Raw genomic sequence first — 19,992 nt, 5'->3', positions numbered from 1 at the left:
GAAACAACAACAGCTACAGTGAGTTGTTCAAAACCTTTCATTCCATGCAGAGCAACAAACAGAAAACCCTAGTTTTGACATTTAAACGGGTGCAACCACAATTAGGTGGTAACCATAATGAACTTTAATGAGCAGAAACAGTCCTTTTATCCAGAAGCTCTTTGAAGACCAGCTTTCTATTGTGTAGGTGAATTTGGGCCAACAAGACATGCCCTGTGAGATATCAGCATATTAAATGGCACTAGCTCAAGAGCAGTGGCTCTCAAACTTTTTCTGCCAGGCCCCTCTTTTGTAGAGAAATGCATCCACATAAAGCCACTCTCAGACATGACCTAATGCTGGGGGCACACCACAAGATATTCAGGCTGATTTCTCCCCTTCCGACAATCCTAAGTGAAGTCTCGATAATCTTGATTGTTCAACAGTCTATCTTATCAGATTTTCCTGTGGTGTGAGGTGTGTTAAGAGTGTGTTAACCTGCTCGGAAGAACATCGGAACCACCCCGATCGCAAATCGTAGATATTCAACATGTTGAATATTTACGCTCAGAAATCGCTAGGGGTGTGGGGGGAACCCCGAGGACAAACGCGCACGCACTCTGTTAATTTTCAGGTGGAACGAAACAATACCCAATCAGAAAGCGAGCTGACAGAAGATGGAAGCATAACAACTGCAGTCATGGCGCAGCACAGAGTGAAATGGATATGGGCATCAGAGATGGAGGATCAGCTGGTCAATTTGTGGCAACAGCACAAATTGTTTATACAACGTGTTCTGTAAAACATACCACAATAGAGTTGACAATTTCATAGCAATTGATTTTGCGAGATTTCCTGTGTTCACACTCACAGTCGGGGCTCTGGTTGAAAATCTGTTTGTGTGTTGTGTTGTCTTCTTCACGGACTATATGATACACCACACACTATAGTAGCAAAACTGTTAAATCTAGGATTTTTTTGTCCTCATGTTTGTGGTCTCTCATATTTTGAAAATCTTATAAGATTTTAAATATCTTTTGGTGTGGCCCCAGCATTACTTTTAAAATCCTATTGGATTTATTTGAAACATTGATTTCGCCACTCAAACGGGATTCTCTGTGTTTGTGCAGCTTTGTGTGCGGAGCGTGGTTTTCGGATCCTGGCACTCCTGTCTAGTTTGGTTTCGGTTCATTGACGCTCCATGTTTTGTCTTTAATTGTGAGTTCTCACCGTGCACACCGTGCTTTGTGTGGGCGCTCAGTCTGTGGGAGCTCTCATTAGCCAACATGGCTGAAAAACAAAAGACCTGTGACCAGAAAAGACCAGATTCCGCTCCAGCCTGCGATCCTCCAGAGTCCGTTCCAGTCCACGATCCTCCAGAGTCCGTTCCAGTCCACGATCCTCCAGAGTCCGTTCCAGTCCACGATCCTCCAGAGTCTTTTCCAGCCCGCCGCCCGCGATCCTCCAGAGTCCGTTCCAGTCCACGATCTCATTAGCCGCATGTTCTTATCTTTTGTTTTGTGGGAACGCAATGCTTTTGTGTTTGTTTCTATGTGCCATGTGTTCTCCTGTCTATTAAGCCTGGTTTATAATTGGTTATTGTTAATAATAATAATAATAATATGAGGACAATGAGGCCATTTTTTCTTCATAGAGAACACACATGCTTAAACATTCCAGTTCCAGTGTGTGATCCTCCAGAGTCCATTCCAGTCCGTGATCTTCCAGAGTCCGCTTCAAGCATCCTCAGAGCCTTGTCCAGAGTCCGTTGCAGTGTGTGATTCTCCAGAGTCTGTTCCAGTCTGTGATCCTCCAGAGTCCGCTTCAAGCATCCTCAGAGCCTTGTCCAGAGTCCGTTGCAGTGTGTGATTCTCCAGAGTCCGTTCCAGTCTGTGATCCTCCAGAGTCCGCTTCAAACATCCTCAGAGCCTGCTCCATTCAACAATCCTCCAGAGTCCGTTCCAGTCTGCGATCCTCCATAGTCCGTTCCAGTCCGCAATCCTTCAGAGTTCGTTCCAGTCAGCGATCCTCCAGAGTCCGCTCCAGTCCCTGAGCCCGCTCCGGCATCCCCAGAGCCTGCTCCAGTGTCTGTTCCAGTCCGTGATCCTCCAGAGTCTGCTCCACTCCACGATCCTCCAGAGTCCGCTCCAGCATCCTCAGAGTCTGCTCCATTCAACGATCCTCCAGAGTCCGTTCCAGTCCGCGATCCTCCAGAGTCCGTTCCAGTCCGCGATCATCCAGAGTCCGTTCCAGTCCGTGATCCGGGTCCTGAAGCCCTACTTTTTCACCCTGGCCGATTGCTGGGGTTCCTGTTCAGCTGTAGCCTCCCTGGTCCATCTCACCAGCTCTGCCCTGGTTCTATTCTGTTCTAGTGATGTCACAGAGTGAACTGCATACAACTGCTCTGGATATACATTGCTCACAAACTTCTTCAATACAGTTTTGAAAGCCCTGGGACACTTTAACATTTATAAAAAAAAAATTTTAAACATTAAAAAAAAAGTCTACTGCATGGAAATGTGAGCAAACCAGTAGCTTAAAATATGAAAATGTATTATTATTATTATTAATAATATAAGGACAGTGAGGCCAGTTTTTCTTCATTGAGAACACACATGCTTAAACATCCCCCCCCAAACATTAGGACGCCCGTTTGTTCCTGGGCAATGTGCCAGTCATCCAGCGACCTGCTGTTCCTCTGATATTGCATTCCTCTGGCACTGACTGTGCCCTGCCTGACGCCAGCGCTCCACAAGAACTCACAAGTAAATATTTCCAGCTGTCAGTGCTGTTATGCTCTCTAGTGAGGTCATTCATTGTATTCTCACACATTTACTTTGTTTGAAAAGGGTTCAGTCTGTTTATTGCATTCAAATGTATATCGTTTCAACGGTTTTGTAGATTATCATGCTTTCATGCTTGTGCTGGTGAGATGAAGTCAAAGCAATGAATCACAGTAGGGGTCAGTTATTTTCCAATAAGACTTTGGTTTCCAGTGAAAGTAGATTATTGCAGTTTTGGTGAAAATTATTTATTTACTGCTGTTAAATCTTACATTAATTCAAACAAGTTAGAGTTAAATGCAGCAATAATAATAAATAATAATAATAATAATGTACTTCAGTATAGAATTAATAAAAGTACATGTATGTGCTGTTTAACCAATTTGAAATACATGACATCATCACACACGATCAGTGAGTCCCATCCTTTACAGGTCAAAAACCAATTTTCGGTGGGTTGTGGCAGCAATCCTTGTCCTTGATTGACATTAGGCACTTCAATTTTATCCAAGATTTGATTTGATACACATACAGTAGCAATTATAGACATTTAAGTAAAATCTGTTACAACAACACTCCTCATTCTTCCCTATACATGTAATAACAGACTTGTTATTAAACTAGTAAACTATTATTTCCTTCATAATTTGTTTATTTTAAGTCTTGGCAAATCCCTCAGTGAACCTTATAGCACTATTATGACATCTTGTGGTAGAGATGAATAGTTCATACCACTCCCCCAACCCACTATGAATTTTAATTAAAATCAAAATATTAAATCAGTAATTAAGAGCCTGATAATGATCAATATCAGTGACTATGCCAGAATATATGGCAGGTTTTGGTACAGTGTTGGGGTTCGAACATTCATGCACCATGTTTTGTCGTTCATTGTGAGCGCACCAGCCGAGTGTTTGTGGTTTGTTTTGTATCGTGTCCCTAGTTTCCGGTCGGTCTAGTATGGTTATCGTCTCGTCATTGTTGTGTTTTTCTCATTTTATTTCTTTTTTTTTCTATCACAGGTCTTTTGTCAGCTGTAGTTTCGGCTTCTGTTTTAAGCCTTGTTTTGTGTTGCTTTTACGTTTTTTTGTGCTACGCAACTCTACGCAGCTACTCTGTGCTTGGGTTCTTAATGAAATTCTTCATAATTTGTTAAGTTTTTAAGTCTTGTTGATGTCAGGCAAATCACTCTACCTAGCACTATTAAGACATCTAGTGGTAGAAATTAATAGTTCATACTACTCCCCCAACCCACTATGAATTTGTTTAATTCTGACTATGGCAGAATTAAACAGCCCTGCATGAGTTTGGTTAACTTCTTGATGGTGTTGTTGTTGTTAATAACAGGAAATTTACTGCATCCCATGTCAAATGTGCATTTCTGTGTGATTGCTGTGTTCCCTCAACAAGTAGGCTACATGATTTTATGTAGCCTACATATCAGTCACGTCGAGCACAGACATTTAATACAATAGGCCAATTAATCCAATTGGATATTACATACATCAGTGGTTTTCAATCCTGGTCTGTCGGACCCACCACTCCGCACATTTTGTATGTCTCTAATATCTGACACACTCAGTTCAGTTTTTGGATCTCTTTTCGAACAAGCTGATGATCTGAATCAGATGTGTGAAATAAGGGAGGCATACAAAATGTGCAGAGTGGTGGGTTTCCAGGACCAGGATTAAAAACCACTTACATTCATCATCATCCAGGGAACATAATCAATCATTGCAGACCATGTGCCAGGCTAAGCACAAGCACATTAAAAAAATCTATTCTCTTATTTAACTATAAGGTTTTAAAGGAGACATCCAAAATGTGTATTATTGTGGGGAAAAGGGATGGGATTATATTGAGCTGAATTTTGAGCAGAAACACAACCTAAAAAGGTTATTAAATATTGCTGTGGAAATTATGACTAGTCTCACAAAACAAGACTTGTTTCAAGCTACTCAAATGTGTAACGAACTAAAATAATTATAACTGGACACACAGCCTTTGAAAAACAAACAAACAAAAAACATGGAGCATTTTCTTTTAAAAATTGATAAGACCATAAAGCTATTGTAACAATAAAACATGGTTAATAATTTTATTTTAGTTACGATAGTTTTTTCCCACCATTCAGTCTAACCCTATCAGAACAGATTTTTGCGTCACAACACACCAGTGAAACACTGATTTACAGTGTGAGTGTGCAGTAATCTCAATCTTTTTTAGTGAGCTTTTGCCAGTACCTCTGTTTTCTTTACTGTTCATTCACTGCCAAAGCAGAAAGATATTTTTCACTTATTCCATTTGTCGCTCATCCTTCGAGGATAGCAAGTCAAATACATTTACCTATATTTATCCAGACTGGATAGGCAGGTGAACTCACAGATCACACGAATTGTGTTTTTAATGGCGGTTCTGATACACAGGTGCACTGCCACTATGTTACATTTCTTATTCGTGGCTACTGTGAGAAAAGAAAAGTGTTACATAGAACTTTTCAAAAATATATATATATATCTTACTTGACCTCCCGTCACCGTTCATTCAGACTGGCCCTTACCCAATCCTGGGACGGTCAGAGCCATGCTTATGCTCAAAAATGACACATCATTTGTGTCAAACACTACACTAGATCCTTTAGCGCTTCTCTTATTACAGCACAGCTTTACCATACCTGGGGCCATATTTACAAAAACATTTGATCTTACCACTAAGGTAATGCATATCCTAAAGAGCAGTACAAGTTCTGGGCTAAGGAGTTTCCTCTTAAAAACCTATTCACAATGCCTATTCACCAACTTTTACTAAGGTACAGAAATAAAGCGTTGTTTATGGATGATGTCAACATGCTTACTAACTATGACCACAGTAAACACAGCCTGATGGGGGAGGGGTCTCTGTCAGTGATTTAATCATAGAATTATTGTTAAGCGAAGTATCATGTTGGCATATTCAAATAAAGATTTTAAAATGTAGGCTAAGTGTCACTTATTAAACAAGTATACGTTCAGCTAATTGTCAGCCTCTTACATCTCGAGAGATTGCAGAATTCAAGTGATAAAGTTCAGGAGGAGGACGTTCAAATGCATACAGAAGGCATACATACAGCCAACTCACCAACTCACCTACAGTTACCTCGACAGTTTTCTGCATCCCTCTGCAACTCCTCACTGTCCTCTGGTTCCTATTCCCAGCCGGGATACGGCGGAGTACAATGGCTTTGGACTAAATTCTGAGCTCAGAGCGCTCAATCCACCCAGACAGCACACCAAATACTCTTTACTCTTTTACTCTATGAGATCATTTGTTAGTTTGAACTCGTGAAAACAACTGCCACAGGTAATCGGACATTAGTTTCTTTTTTATTAGTTATTTTCAAAGATTTATTTTTGCCGTTTTTATCCAGACAGCAACATAGTGTCAGCCCAGATCCAGCCCACATCTGAGCAGTGTGGAATCCACGTGTTCCAGATGTGGGCCGACACTATGTTGCTGTCTGGGTGTCTTTTTATTATGAAAGGACAGTAAGCAGTAGGAAGCGAAGTGGAAGAAAGAAATGGGGGGACAGGATTGGGAAAGGTCCACGAGCCGGAAATAGGACTTTATTTTCAACTTTACCGCAATATTTTAGTCTCAATCATTCAATGCATATTTTTGCCTGTACATATGTTACCTTTATGTTATGTCATCGCAGATTAAAATGTATAAATCAAAATATTTATTGCATTTATGCACCCAAGGCACATTGCCTCAATGGTGTACAGTGTCTTTGGGTGGATTGCTGAGGCAGATTACCAGCAACAGCCATTTTAGGATTGTTTTTGATTTGATCTTAGTGACTGAGTCCTCTTGACTACCCCTAACTTTTCACAGATGTAGGAGCTGGTTTAAGTGCAAAAAAAAGCTACTTTTAGCCATAAGATGATTTGTGAACACGGCCCCTGATCCCCAAGCTGGTCTTTGCATGAATGTCTGTCAGTGGGCAGTTGGGAGTCGTGTACAGTATCTATCATAAAAGGTAACTCCGAACACTTTTTATTAGGGAAGAATGAAGACACTATGTGGGGACATGACCAGAGCAAAGGCAGGAGACACTGCTTGCAGTCAATTCAGAGTTTTATTGACATCAAAACTTGCATACAAAAAAACAACAAAAAAAACAATCAAAAATATAAAACAGAGACACTAAAGGTGACCCTCCTCACAGCAATCCCTCAACAGGACTGACTCGAACAGACAAAATAAATCCTCTTATACTCAACCATTTCATGATAATATGGTAATATAAATTATAGATATACACACACACACATGAATACATTAATCAACATAAATGAAAATAAAATTCAAAATACATTAACATCAATATTACAATGAAGAAAATACAAATACAATTTCTACATACTATCAAAATAAACACAATGAAACAATGCCTGCTCACACTGGGAAATACACTATGCCCACTACCCAGAATTCCTTGGGATGGCATAAAATGAGGAACAGGAAGGCCGCACTTCCTCTTAAACCCCACTGATGCAGCCATGAACCCAGAGACAAAAGATACGTTTTGAGAATGTGGATATAATACTGATATTGTTGATATACATTCTAAATAAAGAAAATAAATAACACTCTTGGTGTCTTCTTTTCATCCTTCTAATGTGCACCTTAGACTAGAAAAGTGACCAAAATCATATTTAAACAAACAATGAGAAACATAAACAAACATTTATACAAATAATATAAAGCAAACAAACACATACATAGCAATTAGGGGTAAGTTATGACATCGTCACACACTAATATCAGGTATTTGTGAAAGACCACAGACTTTTACCATGAGCCACAATCCTTCGAAATTGTGTTAGACACTGGTGTTCAGCATTTATTCCCCAGACATCAACAGATCCGGCCCACATCTGGTACAACACAAAGTTGCTGTCTGGGTTCCCACTTATGGAGCTGGTCTGAGAATCTGAGTGAGCTCGACAGTAGTGTTTTCTTCCAGTGCAGACGTCACACTCCACATGTCCCGCTCCAGCATAACAGGAAGCAGGGAAATAGCTTGGACTGTTGTCCTCTTGAGTTTCTCCAGCATTTCAGCACACAATAATTATTATCTACAACAGATCTTGGAGAGAAGATGTGTCTGCGCTGGGTTCTGCTGCAAACTCTGTTCTGTTCCTGATGATTCTGCAGTCTAAATGCAGCTCTCACAGGGACTGAGAATGGAAACATCCTTCAGAAGATCCAGACGCACTGGACAGCTGAACGCGGTCCATTTATCTGTTACACACAGAGATAAAGACATTCACAACAGCTCAACAAGAGTTCAGTTTCTTTAAACGCAGATAAAGGCATGCACAACAGCTCAACTAAGGGGTTGTCCTTGTCTGAAGCAGAGAAACTTCTGTGGAGAAACTTAAACTAGTATTTAACCGTGGCAATAAAAATGTTAAGTTAACTGAGACATGGATGGCACTTGAACTAATAGTACCTTTTAAGTTTAAAAAAGAAAGATTGGAACTAATAGATTGAAAGAAAGATTAACTGATGCAATGAGATCCAGGCAGACAAGCAATGATTATGTCAGAGATCAAATTTGTAAAAAGGAATAACAAATTTATTAACAAAAAAATTAACAGGACAAACAAATGATTAGGTAAATATTAACATTGTAATGGCAAATAAGTTCTAAACAAAAATCAGATCTATCTTATTCTATAGTTTAAAATCAATTCCAAAGTATTATCTAACAGATGGAAATTGTGAAGATCAGAGTATAGAAGGAGCCAAATGAAGTAAGATATTTGCAGAATGAAAGGAGAGGTAAAGAAGGAAAAGCAGAAGTGAAGAGCAAAATAAGAAGAAAATAAGAAGACTGTATATGCAGGAAACTTACATCCTCCTAAACTTGTGTTTTGGTCTGATAAGAAAAGGCAGACTTACAGACTGCAGACTTATCCATTATGAGTGTTACATAGTTACCAGTTACCAGCCTGGGGTCTGTCCCAGTGTCTCGGGCACAGGTGTTGGAAACACCCGGGCCGGGACAGATGGACATTTCATAACAGGACTCACAAACACACGCACATCTATCCAATTCACATGCTGCATGCTTCTGGATTGTGGAGGATTGTGTTGCCTTGGCTTTTGGCTTGCTTAGTTGGGGACATTTAATATTCAACAATATTATTGATCTGCCTTACTTAAAGTGGACTATGAGGAAATTTTCTTCTAGAAACAAACTTTGTTGTATTGTTTTCGTGTTATCGCTGAGAAGCTGCTTTGATACAATGTAAAAAGCGCTATATAAAAAAGGTGACTTGACTTGGAGGAAACATTGGAGCAACATTGGGAGAACATGTATATAAAAATGATCTGTGAATTTATTTTAGATTGATAATAAACGTTTGATAATGGGGGATTTGTGGACGCAGCAACTCATACATACACTAGCATGTTTATGTTGTGAAGAAGAAAAGTCTCTTCTGCTCACCAAGGCTGCATTTATTTGATCAAAATACAGTAAAAACAGTAATAATGTGAAATATTATTACAATTTACAGTTTTCTATTTTAATACATTTCAAAATGTAACTGATGGTGAAGCTGAATTTTCAGCAGCCGAGCCACTCCAGACAGTGTTACATGATCCTTCAGAAATGATCAAATGAATAGATAAGACTCCTGATGACATTAGACACAGACTCGTTATTCAGAAGCTGGTACAGAGAAAACAATAACAACAAGTCATTTAAACATAGGCTAATATGTCTACCAATACCACAGTAAGCTAAATAAAACAACATGGCTTCTGAACTTAATGTTAAAAAATGCTTTTACAAGGTTGCCCAAGCCCAAGGTTGCTCAAAATGCAACAAAGAATGCATCAATATTAAAGGGATAGTTCACTTTGAAATTAAATGTTGGTATGTTTTAGCTTACCTCAAGGGCATCCAAGATGTAGGTGTCTTTTTTTCCGCGGTAGTTTCAATTTTGATATTTTTAGGTCAAACCGTTCTTGTCTGTCAGTCATATAATGCAGGTCGATGGTCACCACCTCAAAGAGCAAGCACTGCAGTTCATTGGAACGAAACCGTAGCCAAGGCGATATCTAGTGTATATATCTATACCCGCCCGCGCTCTCAGATCATTTGGACGTGGCTGTGTACAAGAGGTAACAACGATATAAATACTGTTCGTTTTCTCACACAAACCGCTCGTTTCGTGTCTTAGGCCATCAATGTGTACTTACGATGGGGAATTGTTTAATTTGGACGATGGGGAATTGTTTTAATTTGGACTCTGTGCTTGCTCTTTGAGACAGTGACCATCGACCTGCATTATATGACTGACAGACAAGAACGGTTTGACCTAAAAATATCAAAATTGAAACTACTGCGGAAAAAAAGACACCTACATCTTGGATGCCCTTGAGGTAAGCTAAAACATACCAACATTTAATTTCAAAGTGAACTATCCCTTTAACAATATATTCCAGGTTTTGAGGGCCTCTTTGAATCACACTGATGGCTGGTTGAGAGTCTCTGACGTGAGGTCTTTTGAATCTTCTTCAGGCTGAGAAGTCATGACTGTTGTCTGGTGTGTGTTGAGGATATCGGTCTGGGGATTCGACTGCAGGTTGGGATGGGACTGGGACTGGGACTGGGACTGGGGCAGGAGGCTTCTTAACCCTGCGAACAGCTGGTTGACTAAAGCCTCCATAGAGCGCGTGTGTTCAGCCAGGACTCTGGCAATGAGCCGTTCCTCTCGCGCGTGGTTCTGTTCCCACTGACGCTCCAGCCACGTGTTCTGCGTCTGCTGCATTCTTTCAAGAAAGTCTTGATACTGAGTGTGCAATGCAGTGCAACAAGTCCTTCTGCGTCTGAACATACCTGAACAAAACACCAAAGAGAGAACAGAATGCATGACTAAGTTATTTGGACAAATATTATCATTTCATGTTAACAATATCGAGCCAAATATTAGGGTGAAGTGGGTTTTTTTGGAGTTTTGAGCCATTTCATTTTTCCTTTCTTCTGAATGATACAGAGAACAAGATTATCCCCATTATTCATGAGCGGGAACACCGTTTCATCACTGTGCTGATTTTTACAAGTTTGAAAGTGTAAAACAGTGGAGATATACTGTATAAAACGGTATAATATTTCTTTTTTATGCCACTTTGAATGTAACTGAAATGTGCTATATGAATAAACTCACCTCGTCTACATTAAATCTGAATGAGTTTATTCATATATCACAAATTTTAGTGCCGGACAGTTATTGTTATGGTTTTGTTGTGGTCTTGCACACCAGCATCCCAAGCTGGTCCCAGTGTGCAAGACATACCTTATACTGGTGACCAGCAATGCTGGATATTTCAGCAAACTAAATATGTTGTAAACTAACTAGCAAGATTTACGAAGGTGTCCTCTAAATATTAATGGATACAAGTTTTGAACTACTTTTGGCTTGCAGACTCTTTTCGGTTCAGGGTTGCTGCATTTTTACAACAGGTGATTCCTGGTTATTTAAATTTTGTTCTGACACGATTTTTCTGACACAATTTTCACAAACATTATAAATGAACCTCAAGGAAACTAATCATTAAAACAGGCATGTCACCTATAATGTACCCCAGCACTGTTTACACTGTTTTTTATATTTACAGCTATAGGATGAGATGTGCATCAGACCTTGAGCTGGAGGCTGCTGGGAAGAGCACGGCTGTGAAGATGTCATGCTGTCTGTGGAAGTGAATGGCTGTGTGGGAGTGGAGCTTTCTGTAGAGGTGGAGCTCTCCTGAGACACTTGTGTGAGGACGAGGGGTTCATTCTCCGTTTTCACTGACTGGACTTCCTGAATCCCACCTTCCATGTCATACACTCCATTATCTTTAAAAGACAAACACGTGAGGTCAGAAATTCATAAATCTTTCACAACTACATACTGTTTCTTCTGAAAAGGGTCATCTTCTCCAGCTGAGTACTGTTACTTTTATTGCACTGCATTATTATTTCAAGTCCTTGTATTCATCATTTGTCGGTTTTAAAAATGAGCTTAGGATCGTAAACGATTTTAATTGAACTTTTATTTATTATTTCTTTATTATACCACTTTGAATGTAACTGAATAAACTCACCTGGTCAACATTAAATCTTAATCTTAATGAGTTTATTCATGTAGCACATTTCACTGCTGGCCAGTTATTGCTATAATAACTGGCACATTTTCAGAGAAAACTTTCTCAAAATGTCTAGAGTTGTATTTTTGTTTAACATTATCATAAAACGCTATGTGGCAGTACCTGAGTATTACCATGGTGGCATCTGATGGTAATATCACATGGTACAATATTTCATATACTAAAGATATATATGATAAATGCCCTGGTATGGCTGTAAAACAAACCAAAACATGATACTACCCTGGTACTTTTTCGTTTTGTTTTGACTTTGAAACATACATGTATGCTGGTTCCAGTGCCACTCACCATCATCACCATCATCACCTTCATCACATACACCATCCTCAAAAGTGAAGCATTTGCTGTCCGACAAAGGGGATCCGTCTTTAAAGTCGATGTCAACTCCAGTTTGGTTTGTCACAACAACCAAAGGTCTATGTCCAAAAATTTCTTCCATTGTATCAAAATGTTTGAATGCATTATTAGCGCTGCTGGTGTTTTGTTTCTTGGCCTTATAGTAAATGGATTTGAGGGTTTTCCAGCGATGTTTGACTTGATCACATGAGCGCCTAAAACCTGCCTCCTTATGTCTAGCGCAAACCTTCCTGAAGATCAGACTGTTGCGGTGCTTGCGTCCGTCCCTGTATCGGTCTATGTGCATCTCTTTTAAACTTTGTAAAAGAAAATCTGTCTCTTCCTCGGTCCAGAAATGTGAGCTTCTTCGGTTGCTTGACATATCTGCCTGGATCTCCTAGAAACCGCAATTACTTAGATATAAATGAGTATCCCGTTACAGTAATAGGGTATTCAAGATGTTCAGATGAGACAAAATTCACACTAACGCCAGTTGTTTGATTCGGATTCTAGTAACATGTAGAACGGAATGGTGTCCATGAGGCTACGGATTTAAAAACACAGCCAATCACAAGGCTGCATCTTGCCCAACAGTGTCTAGAGTGGCCCACTCTGATTGGTTGTATGCTTTGGGCTGCAGCCTCATAGGTTGGTTAGGCTATCAGTCAATTGTCGGCTAACCCTTCTGATGGCAATCGGATTATAGCTCTCACATGACGAATATATAATCCTACACGTAAAAATATGAGAAATGTGACCCCAATACTTGCACATGTAAACGTGGTCAGTATACTCATTATTTAGAATTATAAAAAATGATGTTGCTTCTTAATTGGTAAAACACATAACATTACTTTTAGCTTTCATCAGTATTATGTACTTTTTGTTCATTCACAAACATTTGGCATTTTGATATATCAACACAAGTATAAAACATTTAGCTTGTTCAGTATCGGGGTTATCGACAACTTCTGACCCATATGGCCCCCTCATTGCTGCATGTCCAAATGCTGCATGAAAATGATCAGAATAGTCAAACATTGTCTTCCATTAATGACAATAACAAACCCTCACATTATGATACACTAGTGTTGATCTCAACTTTCACTAGACCTGCATTCATGTGCATCGATATTTAATTATTGATTATGAATATAATTATGAATTTACAAATAAATATTGGAATATATCCTATAGCTTTTATTTTATATTTCAGTGGGGCTGTGACTTTTATTTTGAAAACATCATTGCCACGTCCACTATTGTCATTTTAATAGATTCAAACATGCTGATTGCGTTAACTGTGTTTATAAACTGTTCACTGACATTTTCTCTAACCTCATATTTATAGTTATTTATGTTCGACAATAGGGATAAGAAATCGAGGATATCCGTTGCTTTTTGCGAGTTGTTGTCCTTTTATTTATATTAAGTTGCATCTGGCTTCACGCGCGTGTAAACATGGACAGGCCGGACGCCACATTTACTCTTGCTTATATGGTATTTGCTTTGTGTTTTGTTTTTACGCCGAATGAGTTTCGCTCGGCTGGTTTGACGGTTCAGCACATGTTCTCGGAGTGGCTGGGCAGTGAAGACATCAGCTTCATTCAGCACCACATCAGACGAACAACACTCACGGTGCTCTTCCACTGCTTCCTGCCGCTCGGTATGACACTTTCTGTAATGGTTAAAAATGATTAATGTTGTCTGTATTAACAAGCATACATTTTGAAGTCCTCGTGCTGTTGATGTTCTACCAAAATACGCAGCATACAGTTGCTATGTTATTTTCACACTACACAGATCGCCCAAATAGCCCTTATTATTGTCACATGACCGTGTCACGTGCATATGTAGATCATCTTTGTATTCTCCCTATACATGTGAATATAGCATACTGTACTCAGTTTACACACTATCCTGATTATTTCGAAGCGCGGAAGTAAGCTATTAATAGAAGGTGCGAGGCTTCAGATTCATCAGCCAGTTATCGTCTACTAGGCCTAATGCTGCAAAATTAGTCAGATTTATATTCGCATTATTATATTATATAAATATATTATATTAGCTTATCTGGGGGACGGAATGTGGGAAATGTTGAGTAAACAAAAGGGACTTAGAATTTGCGGATTGGATGGGATTGCAGTTCTTATCCCTAAGATCGGTTTTTGAAAATTTAGACATTTCACTTTATTCACACTGAGCAAAAATATGCAATTTGGTGCATATGCTGTTATTTATATGGAGAAGTAAGATTAGCCTACATTCTGATAGCCTGTAATGTAAATCAATGAGAGATTTTTATACAATAGTCAGGGTGGAGAAATGAAGCCTCTCTGATTGTTTCGAGAAACAGTGCCATCTTGTGGCAGGTCAAAAAAACATTATAGCAGCCTCCGTTGTTTTATTCATATATGTAATATTTTTGTATTAAAATACAAGTATAACACTTGCACAGCGTTATATATTTCTATCGATTGTGTTATTACATTATCCTATATGTTTCCAAGAATTTGTAAATTCAGAGAAATTCACCATTTTGAATAGTTTATGCACAAATAAAAGCCTGACAACGTTCATTGTTGTTTTCTGATAATATAATTCACATATTAAAGTATAAATTAAATGTAACAAAAAGTATAATAACACTAATTAAAATAATACCAACCGAGCTGTTTGATGCAAGTAAATGATGCACTAATTATTTTATGGTTTTATACTGTTTATATGGCAGAATGTATGGTAATATAATATAGGCTGGCTGGCTATATATATAAAAATGTTAGTAAATGGACTTGAACTTCCATAAACCCTAAGGAGTAGTCTGGGTTCAAACATTTCGACACACAAAGTGAAGCATTCACGTGACTGGAAAGAAAGTGAGGCTTCGTTTTTCACTGATCCCATGTTTCTCTGAAAACGAAACGCTTCGGAACGGAACGCTGCGAACTTGATAGATCACACTTTGAAGCTTTTGTCGTATGTAACATCACTATATAACATTAAAGCTACTTCGATAAAATGCATGTACATATCAGATGTCACTTTATATCTTACAATAATATATCATTGAAATGTTTAGTTTTATGATCAAAGCTCTGTATTTTTCAAATCATATAATGCAATGGAATACAATAGATGAACAAATAAACGTTCCTCAAAAGCCTGATGGATCATATTTGATACATTTGAACAAGATTTTTATTTATTTAAAAAAATCAAGTGAAACTAAGTTGCTTCAGTCCAGTAAACGTTCATCCTGAAATATTACTAACAATATAAAAATAATGATTACATTTACTTAATAAAAATCAGTAAAGATTTAAAATGAAAAAGACACATGAACCACGACCTGAAGGGTGACGTTTTTACAATTACATTAAAAGGCGCAGCTCTTACTTGCTAAAAAGTGTAAACTATCAGTCAGACAACGTGTCGAAGGTGTTTAGTAGATTGTGTTCAAAAGATGTTTAAAGTTAATCATTTAGAGGCCTTAGAAATGTGCGAATCAAATATGATAAGAGTAGGCTTTATAGGGTCAATGCGTTTGTTTTTCCTCACATGAACAGACAGTGTTTCTCATTGCTCCCTGTGTGATGATAACACCATGTTATTCTTGTGTTGCAGGATATTACATAGGAATGTGTTTTGCAGTTCAAGAACAGAATCTCGTGTACATCCATCATGCAAGTCAGGGATGGCAAATATACTTTGGACTGTCACTGGCCATCCAGCTTTTTAGTTGTGCACTGGCTTTCTATTGGTCCAGGCGTGGATGGGCGAATCACCCGATATGTCGAGCGCTCAACACACACGCTTTACCGCGCTCCAGCTGGAGGGCCGTCGCCTCGTCCATCAACACAGAGTTTCGCCGCATCGATAAGTTTGCTTCCGGTTCCACGAGCGCGAGGGTGGTCGTCACGGACACCTGGGTGATAAAGGTCACGACGTACTCCCTGCATGTTGCCCTGCATCAGGACTGTCACCTGACCGTCACAGACTCCAAGCATCACAGCCTGTCTCCAGAGTTAAACACACCGGTGCAAATCGTCACCATCACTGTCGCCAGTATCAATCCCAGAGTCAAGCCTTTCGACATAAGGTAATTTCCAGTGTTGGGTGTAACACATTACAAGTAACGAGAGTTACGTAAATCAGATTACTTTTTCAAGTAACTAGTAAAGTAACGCATTCCTTTTAAATTCGTTACTTTTCCAAATAAGTAATGCAAGTTACTTTTCCATTTATTGACTGACAGCTCTCCTGTCCTCATGCTGAGAGGAATCGAGAGTAAATTGATGGTTATTGTAGTTTTAGACTAAATGTGAGCATTTACTCATTTCACTGGCAAAAAAACTGATTCAGAATTCCTCAAAAGCAAAATAATCAGTGAAATGCAAAATCAGAATACTACCCAAACCTCCAGTAATTAAATATGTTAAACAAAACAAATTTTTTTTTTCTGCATTTAATCTCCATTTATTCACCAATTGTGCTGACCTTCGATGATTCGGTTAAACTGAAAGGATTGTTTGAGCTGCGCCCACGCGTGAATTTGCATTTCCTTCAGCCTTATTAAATTTTGGCCAAAATATAGAACTTAAAAGTATAAAACATTTGGCAAAAAAAACAAGCCCAGCCCAGGTGAGAAAAAGTAACGCAAAAGTAATGTATTGTTAGTTACTTTTTAAGGGAGTAGCGCAATATTGTAATGCATTTCTTTTCAAAGTAACTTTCCCCAACACTGGTAATTTCATATTTAGGAAATGGATGTTTTCCTCAGTGATGTGAAGGGTGACTGTGCTTTCTCTTGCAGGCTGAAATCCACAGAGTATGTTGAGCTGCAGGAGAAACTGCACGCACCCATCAGAAACGCCACCAATGTTGTCATCCATCTGACCATGAGCGAGCTGTTTTTGGAGACCTTTAAGTCGTATGTGAGGCTGAATGAAGTCTACAGGTGTCCGAGTGGCCAGGTGAGCACTGAAACAATCAGCACACACTTTACAGCAGGATTTCTCCCCTTCTTTTATAGCGGTTTCACAGACTTCTTCAATAGAGTTTGAAGACTTGAGCGAAAGCAACCGGCTCCAAGAAGAAGCACATATAAATAGAAAAAGAATAAGGCAAAATAGAAAATGACAAAGATTCAAGACTGTACTAATTCATACGATGAAATTAACAATTACATTTAATTATGATTTGTTGAATAAGGAGGCATCACAGACTACAGCAGTTATTAATCTAGGGTAATATTCCACATACACGCTGTTTTACATTTCAACTTAAAACTATCAATTAACATTGAATCAAATAACAACAGTAGTGTATTTATAAATGAACATTAATGTTCATTGTTTGATAGCTAATGCATTGACTATTTGGACCTGTTATTGTGTAATCTATTCTGCATAAAACGATGTCATATCTGAATGGAGACCGACTTAATTGCATCATGCGCAATGCTTTATGGGAATCCATGGCTGTGTTTGAAATCGCCCCCTCATTCACTACTTAACTCACTAATATAGTTCACTTGAAGTAGTGAATGAAAAGAGAAAAGAGCTGCTGCTTTTGCATAGTTTCATAGTAATAAATTGAAAAGTAGCGAACTGGCAGATCCAGTAGTGATGAAAAGATTTATCTTGAACTCTGCCATGGAAACTAGCCTTAATTAAACCTTAATTAAACTGTTCAATAATCAGGTATTTATAGCTGTATGATATTATGTTGTACCCACATTAGACCAGCAGTTTGGAAAATTAATGGATGATTGATTCAGCTGCAGGCGACACCTTCTGGTCAGACGCAGGGATTCATCCGGCGTGACCCTCACAGTGCATTATGGGTATTCTCTAGCCGCTGAGCATACACTCGTTGTACACTCGTGATTGTGGTGCATTATGGGATTGATTGACCAATTTTATGAATTGAATGACTTGATAGCGTCCACTATGGTTTCGGACACCACTACAAAGGGCTGTCCCCTCAAATAGTGCCCTATTTAAGGGTATAGGGGGCGATTTCGAACACAGTCCATGTTGTCGGTTTGTCTATAGATGGGAAGTTTACCTCTGCAACTCAGCTATTAAACTCTTTCAATGTCAAGCATTCAGGACAGAGGCAAATGAACTAGTCTGAATGAACCACGCCACTTGAATTGGTTGGAGAATGTTTATTTTTACAACTGAAACGTAGTGTTTTTTAAAAAGCTGTCAACTTTGCTGTTTCCCGTTAGGAACTTGAACCATGTATTGGATGTATGCAAGTCAATGCCAACGTGAAGCTCGTGCGACTGTGCCAGGGAGACGGTGAGGGCGAGTGCCAGCAGTGCTACTGCCGCCCCATGTGGTGCCTCACATGTATGGGCAAGTGGTTCGCCAGTCGACAGGACCAGCAGCAGCCCGAGACCTGGCTGAGCAGCAGAGTGCCCTGTCCCACCTGCAGGGCCAAGTTCTGCATCCTCGATGTGTGTCCCATTAACTGAGGATCAGTGCCTTTACAACACTGAACCTGCTATTTCTGAGCACTTCTATGTGCTTTTTCAAAACCTTTGTGCCTCCCAAGCTACAAACATATCTAATGACACTGAATCACATGTCCAGTAAGAGCCAGAAGAAACAATATATTTGATTTTACTTAAAAAAAAAAAACACATATATATATGCAGTGTATATGTGTGTGTGTATGTGTATATATATATATATATATATATATATATATATATATATATAGATTCACCCTCCATTTCTCATTGCGGTATTGCAAAAATCTCTTCTTCTTTATTTACTGTATGGGCAACAAAATAAATTGTATGTATGTATATACCATCATTGCAATATTTGTTGCAATGATTTTACAGTATATTTATTTCTTTGGAGGGAATGTGCCTAAGGTCTTGAAGAAATTGTCACAGTGGCAGGACTCAACAGTACAGATGGTCTGCTGACCTGGGGTCAGTGTGAACGGGTGTCAGGCCACTTCAAGCCTTACTGTAATGTTACCAAGATAATGTTTTCTAGACATAGCCATAAATGGGATTTTGTTAAAATTGCAGAAATGTGTTGTGATATTCTGCTCTTGAAAGCATCAGTAAGAAGGTTGTACCACTGTGTGTTTATGAGTCAATGGAGTCACGTTATAGCTGTATAATTTCCAGTTTGTTAAAAAAGAAAATGTAAAGAACTTAACGTTTAATTATAATTATAAATAGCTAGACGTTTTTTTTTTGTGAGATTCACATTTTTATAGCAGAAATAAAAATGTATAGAATTGATGTAGCATACAAAATATTCACAATTTTATCACGTGCACCTTGCCTTATTTCAAACTTTGATAAATTGAGAAACTTCATGTTGCTTCATTCTTGTAATAAAGTCTAATGTTTTGGACATGTTTTCTCTACTCTGTTAATCCTCTGGTGCTCTTAGTGTGGCGGACAAAAATGACAGATTTTTATTAAAATCAAATGAATGTACTATATTTTAGTTTGATAATGTTTTTTTTTAAGATTTTGTATTTTATGGGGATTTTATGATACTAAATTATATTTACGCAGTAGTTATTATGATCCATTTATTCACTTTTTGAGCATAAACTTGAAAATTAAATTTATATCAAACTGTCATAAATCTTGAATGCTTTGGAGCGCAGAGTTGAGTTTGTTCTCTTTTTAACGTTTATT

The 19,992-nt window shown here is 38.6% G+C and overlaps 2 protein-coding genes across 3 annotated transcripts; one reads left to right on the top strand and one right to left on the bottom strand.

Annotated features, from left to right (window-relative positions):
• Positions 1-9,251: 9,251 nt before the first annotated feature.
• LOC309505044 (uncharacterized protein) lies at positions 9,252-13,040 on the bottom strand. 2 transcript variants are annotated; one of them, XM_082178411.1, is made up of 3 exons: positions 12,261-13,040; positions 11,464-11,661; positions 9,252-10,659 (listed from the first exon to the last, which is right to left on the bottom strand). In XM_082178411.1, the coding sequence occupies exons 1-3, from the start codon at positions 12,688-12,690 to the stop codon at positions 10,286-10,288; spliced, it is 1,002 nt and encodes a 333-aa protein (XP_082034537.1). In that variant the 5' UTR covers positions 12,691-13,040; the 3' UTR covers positions 9,252-10,285. The 2 variants fall into 2 exon arrangements, with proteins under 2 accessions (XP_082034537.1, XP_082034538.1); XM_082178412.1 differs by having other exon boundaries at positions 12,270-13,040.
• Positions 13,041-13,577: 537 nt separating this feature from the next.
• tmem129 (transmembrane protein 129, E3 ubiquitin protein ligase) lies at positions 13,578-19,699 on the top strand. Its single transcript, XM_082178400.1, has 4 exons — positions 13,578-13,974; positions 15,936-16,410; positions 17,125-17,284; positions 18,547-19,699. Exons 1-4 carry the CDS (start codon positions 13,770-13,772, stop codon positions 18,793-18,795), a joined length of 1,089 nt encoding a protein of 362 aa, XP_082034526.1. The 5' UTR covers positions 13,578-13,769; the 3' UTR covers positions 18,796-19,699.
• The last annotated feature ends 293 nt before the right edge of the window (positions 19,700-19,992 follow it).

This window comes from Leuciscus leuciscus (genome assembly GCF_965113295.1).
Source record: "Leuciscus leuciscus genome assembly, chromosome: 8".
NCBI lineage: Eukaryota > Metazoa > Chordata > Actinopteri > Cypriniformes > Leuciscidae > Leuciscus > Leuciscus leuciscus.
Note: the sequence above shows the minus strand (reverse complement) of the source record. Positions and strands in the feature narration are given on the sequence as shown.

Excerpts from the sequence above, each read along its gene's own strand:
- LOC309505044 (XM_082178411.1), bottom strand. The coding sequence starts at position 12,690 with ATGTCAAGCAACCGAAGAAGCTCACATTTCTGGACCGAGGAAGAGACA. Across the intron at positions 11,662-12,260 it reads AGGTGATGATGGTGATGATG|ATAATGGAGTGTATGACATG; the intron begins GTGAGTGGCACT and ends TGTCTTTTAAAG. Across the intron at positions 10,660-11,463 it reads CCAGCAGCCTCCAGCTCAAG|GTATGTTCAGACGCAGAAGG; the intron begins GTCTGATGCACA and ends TGTTTTGTTCAG.
- tmem129 (XM_082178400.1), top strand. The coding sequence starts at position 13,770 with ATGGACAGGCCGGACGCCACATTTACTCTTGCTTATATGGTATTTGCT. Across the intron at positions 13,975-15,935 it reads CCACTGCTTCCTGCCGCTCG|GATATTACATAGGAATGTGT; the intron begins GTATGACACTTT and ends CTTGTGTTGCAG. Across the intron at positions 17,285-18,546 it reads ACAGGTGTCCGAGTGGCCAG|GAACTTGAACCATGTATTGG; the intron begins GTGAGCACTGAA and ends GTTTCCCGTTAG.